General features: G+C 36.1%; 1 protein-coding gene across 1 annotated transcript; it reads right to left on the bottom strand.

Annotated features, from left to right (window-relative positions):
• Positions 1 to 299: 299 nt before the first annotated feature.
• On the bottom strand, positions 300 to 11,471 carry Bug22 (cilia- and flagella-associated protein 20). The gene is made up of 4 exons (XM_053786303.2): positions 11,301 to 11,471; positions 9,808 to 9,887; positions 5,969 to 6,080; positions 300 to 1,013 (listed from the first exon to the last, which is right to left on the bottom strand). Exons 1-4 carry the CDS (start codon positions 11,454 to 11,456, stop codon positions 702 to 704), a joined length of 660 nt encoding a protein of 219 aa, XP_053642278.1. The 5' UTR covers positions 11,457 to 11,471; the 3' UTR covers positions 300 to 701.
• Between the last annotated feature and the right edge of the window lie 432 nt (positions 11,472 to 11,903).

Here is an 11,903-nt window from a genome sequence, read left to right as displayed (position 1 = left end):
TGCAAATACAGTAGATATAAAAAGGTAGGAAAAAGTCAAGTATAAAAGGACTTAATATTGTTAATTTTATGAGGAAAATTTCAAAATAACTAAGTGCTAAATCCACAAGGGTCATACAGCATTCAGTAGTGTAACTACCATAACTTAAACATGCTTCTCTGACACATGAACAGTTTAGATGTTGAATTCATAATTTACTGTACACATTTTAAAAGTAAACTATTAATATGCTACCAGAAAATTGTCCTTTTGTTACTAAACAGCTCATAAAGTGACAATACAGTACAGTACTTGATTAATGGAGAGAGAAAAAAAAAAAAGAGATGTAGACTATATTTGTTTTTCAACATAAGTGTCTTTTACGCTCATTTTTTGTTTCATAATTAACCATATGACCAGAATGAGCAATGTTACGTCTTCCAAGGATAACAGCCCCAGGATCTTGCATGTACAGGTTTCCTACAAGGCAAATGATTTTGCTGCCAAGTTGTACACGAAACAGCAGTGCATGACAAAAAAAAAAGTGATAAGTTTGATTACATTATGCAGAGACTAGAAAGTGTGAAACTCTTCTGTATAACAGAAGGCTTGTGCAATAGATCACAACTCAATATAAAAGTTCATTTTTTCTATACAATAATATGGCAAATCCTTCATTTTATTTACCTTCAAGGTCCATATACCTAACAGTGGATTCAAGCTCAAATTGCAGATTTTGCTTTTGTTTGAACTGGGAGATACAACTTGAATTCTGCTGGCAACTCTTCCTCTGAATATAGTCGATCAGCAAAATAGACCCGCCTTATACGGCAGTTAGCGTGAATCTGGACTCTCAATGTTTCAACATAATTTGTACCATAAGCTCTCCTGACAAAGTCTGCAAGGTTGAACACAATCTGATTCCATCCTTCATCCAGACGCATAGGCATGGTGCAGATGAATGGCTTAACTCTTGTGGTTGACTGGTAATTGCTGGCCCGGAAACGTCTACGAACATTCTTGTCATCTAAAACCTTTGAGAAAATCAAATTTAATTTCATAGTAGAATAAGCACCAGTACTAGTACTAAAAAATAAGAAAAAGGTAAGCTTTATATAAATCTGGAGTAACCCTTCAAGAGGGTATGCCTTCTGGCCACCCAAAAGGTGAACAAAACTAGAAGTATTGTCCTAACCAAACTAAACGAACCACAATTCTAGCTTAGTGAAACAGCTAAGAAGATAAATGATTTCTTCTCAACCATAGGATCATGTCTTGCCAGTAAAATTCCAAGCACCAATACCTGAATGAGTGATTATTTAGATGGAAACTTCCCAACATCCTTCTATCTTGCTCCAACTGAGCCCACTGAAGTCACCCAAAAAAATAATCAGGAAATCTAGCTCAGTCCCCACCACTATCATTCAAATAAGTGGCTCATGTCCTCTCACCCACCATTACACTACTTTTAACAAATCACTAGAAACCAGTACTTTCCCTGACATTACTCAAGATAGCAAGGGTTCCGCCAATACACAAAGGTGGAGACCCAAAAGCTGTAAACAACTACAGGCCAATATCTAACTTACCTTTGCTATCCAAAATAATAACATCACAAAGCATTCTCAACCCCTGCCAGTTTGGTTTCAGGCAAAACAAAAGCACAAGTGACAATTATAAAAATGCTAGACCTACTCTACACAACACTTGAAAAAATGAATATCCACTAGAACTCTTGATAGACCTACAGAAAGCTTTTGATACACCAGACCACAGCATCCTATTTTACAAACTTGATCATTACATATACAGTGGACCCTCAGTTAATGATATTAATCAGTTCCAGAGAGCTTGTCCTTAACCGATTGTATCGTTATCCGAATTAATTTTCCCCGTAAGAAATAAAGGAAATCCAATTAATCCATTGCAGGCATCCAAAAGTATTAAACAAAATAATTTTTTATATGAAATATACATTTCCCTACACAGAAAATAATGATATGTGATGTATGAAAGACAGACAGCAATACATCTCTATTAAGGGCACAACTTTTTCAACAGGACCATTGGGCATTGGCAATGCACACGGTAGCATCCTTGGCCCCCTACTTTTCCCCTTGTACATCAACAACCTTCCAAATGTATCACAACTACTTAGACCTATTCTCTTTGCTTACAACACAACTTTTGTCATCTCCCACCCAAATCCAGCATCACTCAACACTGTCAATGCAGAGTTCTTAAAAATATCAACCTGGATGACTACCAATAAACTCGCACTTAACATTAACAAAACCTTCTACATAATGTTTGGGAGCAGAGCAAGTAATGTCCAACTAAATATTATGATTAACAATACTCTTATTGCTAAACATAAGGAGGGAAGATTCCTGGGTCTGCACCTTGAAATTCAACACCCATATCGAACACACAACAAAAAAGTGTCCAAAACAGTTGGCATCCTCTCAAAAATAGGTTATTATATACCACAAACAGCACTACTTACTCACTTATCTACCCCTACCTCACCTATGCTATATGTGCCTAGGGATCCACAACAGCAAATCACCTTAAGCCAATAACAACTCAACAAAAAGCTGAAGTACAAATGACCACACAGTCCACTGCTAGACAACACCCTCCTCCCCCACTCTTCAAAGACCTAAATCTACTTACTATACAAAACATTCACTGTTACTTATGTGCATCCTACATTTACAGAATAAATTCTAATATTAATCCCAACCTGAAGCACTTTCTTGACAGCTGAAACAGGACCCATAGAAATAATACTAGGCACAAAAATCTCCATGACATACCCCATGTCTGGCTTTATCTTTGTAAAAAATTCAATGTACATAAAAGGGCCCAAATCTGGAACACTCTGCTGGAAATCTCCAGAGTTACTCTCTTAGCCAGCATCTTCAAAACTACCGTTAAATAACACCTGCCTTCTCTCCATAACATATACCAACATCAGCTAAAGATGTGAAAACTATATATCCACATTCTAACTGTCACAAATATATGGAAAACAATACAATCTTATCCTTAACCCTTTGACTGTTTTCGACGTATAAATACGTCTTACGAGCCAATGTTTCTGACGTATATATACTCAATAATTCTAGCGGCTTCAAATCAAGTGGGAGAAAGCTGGTAGGCCCACATGTGAGAGAATGGGTCTGTGTGGTCAGTGTGCACCACATAAAAAAAATCCTGCAGCACACATTGCGTAATGAGAAAAAAAAAACTGATCGTTTTTTTGGAATAAAACGCCGACTTTGAGGTGTATTTTCGTATAGTATTTATCGTTGTATTCGCGTTTTCATGGTCTTAGGTGATAAAATGGAAAACATATTACAGAAATAGAGATGATTTTCATTACTTTTACGATGAAAACGACCTTGAAACTGAGCTCAAAGTAGCGGAAATGTTCGATTTTTACCAATGTTCAAGAGTACATAAATCACACCACACGTCCAATACACGTCAACTGGGGAGTCTAATATTCTTTCACTAGTGCACTGATATTATTTATACCATTTTTACAATAATGCAGTCGTCTGCATAACAGTAAATTTTGTATTTTTTTGTATGAATAAAAAATCAAAATAGAAAGCAATAATAATATAAGAGGGGCCTAGAGATGTGACTAATGAACAGAGCATATGTTATTTTAGTGCCACGAATGTCTACCTTGTTTATTCTGGACCCTATTTTGAAATTGGCATCTTTTTTATTTTGCATGAAATTGGCCAAATTGCCAATTTCTGACCACCATATTGGGTAGTCCAAATTAGTAAATGGGAGGTTTCTTGTACTCAGCTGATAGATAAAATGGAGTTCTAAAGAAATAGCTATGAGTTTGGTCAACTGGAACAATGGAATTGGCTGAAAATTGGGCTCAAAGTCGGCGAAATCGCCGATACGCATATGTCGCCGAGACCGCTAACTTCGCAGGAGCATAATTCCACGAGTTTTCGACCAAATTTCGAACTTTTGGTGTCATTACCATCGGAAAAAGATTCTCTATCATTTCATAAGAAAAAATAATTTTTTTTTTTTTTTCAAAAATTGAGCGACATAGAATGAGTTTCAGAGAGGGGCCTGAAACAGTCAAAGGGTTAATATCTGTAATCCTCACAACTATTAAAACACTGAATGTGCCTACATTATGTTAAATGCTAGAATCCTCGTTACCTAGAATCATAATCAAACCTGTAATTCTTAAAGCAATTACTAATAGGATAGTCAATTCTCTTTTATCCATTGTAATTCTTAAATCTATTTTTACAACCACCTAAGACTATATAAAAGCACTCAATCAGTCATTCCCTTATGAATCTTAAGATAGTCTTACGTTTGCCCAAAATGCTCTGCATATTAAGATGCTTTCTGAACATACACCTAAATGTCATTTGCCTCTGCACAAATATTGTATCATGCTGAAATAGACAATATTAATTTTAATGATGAAGTGCTCTTGATCAAAGGAAGAGTTACCCTCCCCTTCTTTAGATCAAACCTGACTGCTCCCCCACTTTCCAAGAGCAGTATGACTTTTATGGGTTTAGTGCTCCTTATGAAAATAATAATGAAGGAAGATGCGTGAATTACAAACCACTCAGACCTACAGTATTGGGTTGCTCAGTACTTTTACAATAAAAAGATGCATACAACACAATACATTAACATTCACAAACCATAAATTTTTTTTAATACACCAGCCACCTCCCACCTAGGCTGGGTGACCCAAAAGAGAAGAAACAAAATATTAAGTGAGGAATATAGCTAGTCCTAAAAAAATCCATATACAGTACACACATTAATTACCTTAAAATATTTTCATCCTTAGCTTATAGCAAGTGCTGAATATATTTATTGTAGAAAATGGGAATAAAGTAGAATACCAGTTTTCGTCTTTAATCCGTCCCAGAAGATCAGCCAAAAGCCGATTTGTACGAAAAGTGAAGTAATATTTCCCATAAGAAATAATGTAAATCCAATTAATCCGTTCCACACACCCAAAAATATTAACAAAAAATACATTTTGTAGAGAATAATTATAGTTTACATACAGAAAACAATGAGAAATAAATATAAAGCACTAATGAAATGGATAAATGAACATTTAAATCACTTTTACCTTTATTGAAGACTTGTTGGCATATGGAAGATGGCAAGGAGGGAAGAGGGAGGAGAGGCTATCTCTACCACCATCACCACCACCCTCTACCACCATCACTACCACCCTCTACCACCATCACTACCACCCTCTACGAGTAACAAAGGCAGACTGAGTCACGAACATATGAACGGCCGCGTCCAGCGGGCAGGTGGACGTGGCTGGTATGGATGATTTCCGAGTGGATGTACGAAAATGGGGAAAATTTCGCCGAAATAGTGGTCAAAAACCGAACTGTATGATAACTGGACCAGATGAAAACCAGGGTTCCACTGTAATTGAAAACCACTGCATTAGTGAAATGCCACAAAGCAAACGCTGTAAAGCTGAGTCGTCTGTATTTTAACCCAAATGTTAGGTCTGAGAAACCGCAGAACAGGTGGGGTTAGAACCCATGGCAATCAAGTTATAAAACTCTAGGCTAACCACACCTGTTCTGTGGCTTGTTTGCAACTGTGTTATTACAATTTTGTGAGTTAGGTCAGAAATTAGTCGTTTCCATCATGTACTGTGGGAGGAAGGATTTTTGTTTTACACTGCACATACCACACAGACTCATTCTAGGCCAAAATTCATCACACAGCAAATCTGAGGGCAATATGATATACACATAGATCTACATGAACAATACTGAAAGGGTTAATTAGAGATCCCAAGCTCCTGAACACAAACAAGCATGAAAAATATCAAATGGTGAAATTTTTCAATTTTCCTGTTGATTAAATATGTAATTCTTACAGATCATGAAACAAATTCAACTACAATACTAAAGCACAATAATAAAATGCAGACTGGTATTACCTGTACTTCGAATGTGAAGTATTTGTTGAGATTTTTAACAATCATAACTAGGTAGGGAAGTTTGATGCCAAGAGTCTTTTTGGGGTCAGCAGGACATGTGATGTATGTTGTGCTGCAAAAAACAAAAACGGCACTGTAGTTTGAGAAACCTAATTATACCGCTGTATAATTAAACGGTTAATATAATAATGAAATAACATCCCTACTTCATTTTACTTCACCTATGGTATTTATACTTGGGAATCTACTACAACAAATCACCTGAAGCCAACAGTAATTCAATATAATGCTGCTGTATGAATAATCAAACAAGCAGGTGCCAAACAGCACACACACCCCTTCTTCAAAAGTTTGAACTTATTCAACATACAAGGCATTACTCATACTACTATGAACAAAATAAATAAAAAATAAATAAATAAATATGTATATACATATATATCTATTTATTTTAACATGTCGGCCATTTATATATATACAGTAGAGCCCCACTTACACGCCAGGTTAGGAACCAGGCTACTGCCTTAAAGTGGAATGGCCTTTTTTCCACTTATAAATGCATATAAATGCTAGATAACAAGTTTCCACTAACATATATTAAGTTAGCAATAGACCTAGGCATTAAGAAACAATAAAAAAGTAAAATACACATATAATACACTCATTATTTTTTTTATTAACACATCAGCCGTTTCCCACCAAGACAAGGTGGCCCAAAAAAGAAAAACTTTCATGATCATTCACTCCATCACTGATTTGCCAGAGGTATGCCTACACTAGTTATAAAACAGAAACATTAACACCCCTCCTTCAGAGTGCAGACACTGTACTTCCCATCTCCAGGACTCAAGTCCGGCCTGTTCGTTTCCCTGAATCCCTTCATAAATATTACCTTGCTTACACTCCAACACTCATTACTTGTAATAAAGTTGGTAGAATTACCGACAATATGTAAAGTAAAAGGACACAAGTGCAACTAATGTGACATTTATTGTGGCAACGTTTCGCTCTCCAGGAGCTTTATCAAGCCATTACAAACAATACATGGACACAGAGGGTATATAAAGGCTCAGAGTGAGGTGTAATACTAGTGAGGTAACATTTCGATGTTCACTAGTGGTAGTGGTAGTAGTAGTAGTAGTAGTAACAAAAATAATACAATATGGAAATTCCACCAATCATCTCATGAAATTCAGAGACGCCCAATTAGTGATCCAAGAAACTAATTTCCGCAGACGCAAGTGCCTCGAATCAGCACTGATCGCTGTTTCGAATACAATTAAACAAAACAATGGCAGCTTCACCATCTCCGAAGTCTTAGCAAGAATCCTCCTGAAAACAGTAAACCCTGCCATCACATAGTCTCTCCTGTTATACTACACAAAGCACATTACAGAGAGTGAACACTAAAAAAAAAAAAAAAAAAAAAAAAAAAAAAAAAAACTGCCTCTTTCCAGTCTATATTTGTCCAACCTATTTTTATGTTACCCAAGTAATAGCTTTTATATCCTTTTCTCATGTACGAATTAATTGCTCTTCCATATTGTATTATTTTTGTTACTACTACTACTACTACTACTACTACTACTACTACTACTACTACCACTACCACTAGTGAACATCGAAATGTTACCTCACTAGTATTACACCTCACTCTGAGCCTTTATATACCCTCTGTGTCCATGTATTGTTTGTAATGGCTTGATAAAGCTCCTGGAGAGCGAAACGTTGCCACAATAAATGTCACATTAGTTGCACTTGTGTCCTTTTACTTTACATACTCATTACTTACCTTAAAATATTTGTAGTCTTAATGTAGGGTGAGATGAGTATTATTTATTGTAAGAAATCAGGAGTGGTAGGTATGGTAGCCATGCCAGGCTATACATAGTGGACTAGTTTAGGAGGGTGTATAAAGGTAGAAAATTGAAAGTGAACATAGATAAGAGTAAGGTGATGAGGGTATCAAACAAGTTAGATAAAGAAAAAATGGATATCACATTGGAGGGAGGGAGTATGGAAGAAGTGAATGTTTTCAGATATTTGGGAGTTGACTTGTCAGCAGATGGGTTTATGAAGGATAAGGTTAACCATAGAACTGATGAAGGAATAAAGGTGAGTGGTGCATTGAGGTATCTGTGGAGACAAAAAACGTTATCCATGGAAGCAAAGAAGGGAATATACGAGAGTATAGTGGTACCAACATTCTTATGTGGCTGTGAAGTATAGGCTGTAAATGCTGCAGTGAGGAGTGTGGAAATTAGGAGGTGTGGGGTTAATAAAAGTATTAGAGGGCTGAAGAAGGGTTGTCGAGGTGGTTTGGTCATTTTGAGAGAATGGAACCAAGTAGAATGACTTAGAGCACATAAAATTGTAGGGGAAGGAAGGTGGGGTAGGGGTTGTCCTCAAAAAGGTTGGAGGGAGGGGATAAAGGTTTTGTGGGTGAGAAGCTTGGACTTCCAGTAAGCATGCACCAGTGTTAGATAGGAGTGAATGGAGATGAATGGTTTTTGGGACCTGACGAGCTGTTGGAATGTGAGTAGGGTAATATTTTGTGAAGGAATTCAGGGAAACCGATTAGCCGGACTTGAGTCCTGGAAATGGGAAGTACAATGACTGCACTTTAAAGGATGGGTTTGGGATATTGGCAGGTTGGAGGGACATCTAAACTGTCATATCTGAGCACCTCTGCAAAGACAGTGGTTATGTATGAGTGATGGTGAAGTGTTCAACGATGAAGAAAGTGTTTTCTTTCTTTTTGGGTTTTTCTTTCTTTTTAGGTCACCCTGCCTCGGTGGGAAACGGTCGACGTGTTAAAAAAATTATTATTATGAAAGATGAGGTGAATCATAGAATTGATGAGGGAAAAAGAGTGAGTGGTGCACTTAGGAGTCTGTGGAGACAAAGAACTTTGTCCTTGGAGGCAAAGAGGGGAATGTATGAGAGTATAGTTTTACCAACGCTCTTATATGGGTGTGAAGCGTGGGTGATGAATGTTGCAGCGAGGAGAAGGCTGGAGGCAGTGGAGATGTCATGTCTGAGGGCAATGTGTGGTGTGAATATAATGCAGAGAATTCGTAGTTTGGAAGTTAGGAGGAGGTGCGGGATTACCAAAACTGTTGTCCAGAGGGCTGAGGAAGGGTTGTTGAGGTGGTTCGGACATGTAGAGAGAATGGAGCGAAACAGAATGACTTCAAGAGTGTATCAGTCTGTAGTGGAAGGAAGGCGGGGTAGGGGTCGGCCTAGGAAGGGTTGGAGGGAGGGGGTAAAGGAGGTTTTGTGTGCGAGGGGCTTGGACTTCCAGCAGGCATGCGTGAGCGTGTTTGATAGGAGTGAATGGAGACAAATGGTTTTTAATACTTGACGTGCTGTTGGAGTGTGAGCAAAGTAACATTTATGAAGGGATTCAGGGAAACCGGCAGGCCGGACTTGAGTCCTGGAGATGGGAAGTACAGTGCCTGCACTCTGAAGGAGGGGTGTTAATGTTGCAGTTTAAAAACTGTAGTGTAAAGCACCCTTCTGGCAAGACAGTGATGGAGTGAATGATGGTGAAAGTTTTTCTTTTTCGGGCCACCCTGCCTTGGTGGGAATCGGCCAGTGTGATAATAAATAAAATAATAAATTATTATTATTATTATTATTATTACTATATATTCCCCTGATGAGATTACCTCATCATGCATACTAAGAACCCGTGTAAGCCCTATGTCCATATAGTAACACCAATGAGACAATAACAGCACTGATCACCAGCACATTATGAGAACAACTACATTAATGTATACAGGTAGTGCATGTCAAGTTAGGTTTTACATACATATTATATATATATTACATACCTTACATTGACTCCAACAATCTCCAAGACCAGAGACTGAATATCATTGTCTGTTATCCTCTTTATGTGTCCATTACGAACCTATGAAAAATGCATTTCACATAAATTATTATTTAGCAAAAAAAAAAAGCCACAAAAGTGTAAATAATGAAGAATGATGTTATTTTGCTATATTTAAGAATACCATATAGTACAATATAGTATAATTTTAAAATCTAAGATGCAAACATGAATCTATTTTTAAGATTTCTTACCATTGTGAAGTTGTGATTCATAATAATAATAATAATATCTTTATTTACTAAAGGTACACATACATGGTACATAGGCCTAGCTGACATCAATGACATACTACTACATAGAAAGCCCCTTGTTATGTTGAACATTTCGGGCAAATTAGGTCAGTGTCCCAGGATGCGACACACTAGTCGACTAACAGTCAGGTACTCATTTTACTGATGGGAACATAGACAACAAGTGGAGAGAAACATGCCCAATGTTTCTACTCTGGCTGGGAATCGAACCCAGGCCCTCACCGTATGAAGCGAGAGTAAATCTCAAATGTAAATATTAAATGCTGAAATAATACAAAGCCGAGATTCATTTAACACAAATTATTTGCAAAGTTTCAGAATGTAAGTTCTCCAAAACTACATAGACAAATATATACCCCAAAACTGAGCAAAAATTTAAGTAAATGATCATATTTTTTAACTTAAGGGTTCAACAGAGGCTAAGTGTTAATTTTGCAAGCAGTTATCCTACCTCAGCTCATTTCAATCTGGCTTTAACAATATTTAGGCTTTGATACATGAAATACAAAAATATAAAAAAAAAATAGTGATCTCAAGGACACACAATATATTATGGACACAAAGAATATACATTATACAGATTTAACCTAGGATAACACAATAAATTCAAACATTGTAACTCACAGCAAGTATTTCCACTGTGGTATTTGATATATGTGATGGCTTAAGTTAGTTCCATACCTTCATTATGTACTTATAATAAACCCAGCTTGTTGGTGGTAATTATTGGCTTACCAAGTCATATAATAGGACCTAATATTTGTGTTTGCTAAGCAAATTTCTGTGAGCTATTTATTGAATTCAGAACAGCAATGAGGTTACACATCCAGAAATAGTCACAAAATATTATAATAACATTAATGTATACAGTAATATGGCTATGAGTTATTTATGATATATTTACAAGAGGCACAGGTAATTATTATATAATTTTTAAAGGTGGCTTCGAAATGCATTAATGATATAGATAAGCTTTATTCTGAGTAATTACAAGCGGTTTGAAACAATATATCTATACGATGGTTATAATAAACTTATAATTCTTATAAACTTCAAAAAAAAACATAAATTATGTAGTACTGACCAACGATAAACCAACAAATTTATCGAGATATTTTCTGTCCAAGAAGTTGGACACTAAATTGTCTAGTATTAAGTGAATACATATGTATAATAATACCTTCTTGTCCCATATTTGTAATGGTTTACTGCCTATACTGTAGAGTATAGAGAGGAAGCCACTCTGGAAGGTGTTCTTGAACATGGTGATGGAGTCCTGAACAACAATGTTGTGTTTACATGCTGATGCTTGCCAACCCTCACATCTAGTATTCATTTATTTATTTATTTATTTATTTGAATATGATACAGAGAAGTACAAGGAATATAATTTTTAAAGTGCAGCATGTCAAAGCCCCTTGTATGCAGAGCATTATGAGCAGGCTTAAAATAAATAAATAAATAAAGGTTTTTATTTATTTATTTTATTTCATTGCAATTTATGTCATTGCAATTTATGTCATTGAGATTTTATATTTACAATAGTGGGTTGCAATACAGAGACAGCCTCTATTATGCCTAGGTATTATGGGCCAACTTAATATTATTGACTTACAGGCTACTTAATACTAAGGATTATATCATAGTTGTACAGTAGGATAGTAATTATTTCATATTTGTACAGTAGATTATTAATTATAAATGAATAAAAAATTCAAATTCAAATTCAAATTCAAATTCAAAATTCAAATTCCTTTATTTCCTTTCAAGTTTTACAATCTTC

The sequence above is a fragment of the Cherax quadricarinatus genome, chromosome 42 (assembly GCF_038502225.1).
Source record: "Cherax quadricarinatus isolate ZL_2023a chromosome 42, ASM3850222v1, whole genome shotgun sequence".
NCBI lineage: Eukaryota > Metazoa > Arthropoda > Malacostraca > Decapoda > Parastacidae > Cherax > Cherax quadricarinatus.
Note: the sequence above shows the minus strand (reverse complement) of the source record. Positions and strands in the feature narration are given on the sequence as shown.

Bases quoted from the DNA above. Each gene is read 5' to 3' on its own strand.
- Bug22 (XM_053786303.2), bottom strand. From the start codon at position 11,456: ATGAATACTAGATGTGAGGGTTGGCAAGCATCAGCATGTAAACACAAC. The intron at 9,888-11,300 runs GTATTATTATAC...CATTTTTCATAG, and splicing joins TACAAATATGGGACAAGAAG to GTTCGTAATGGACACATAAA. The intron at 6,081-9,807 runs GTATGTAATATA...TGTTTTTTGCAG, and splicing joins ATTGTTGGAGTCAATGTAAG to CACAACATACATCACATGTC.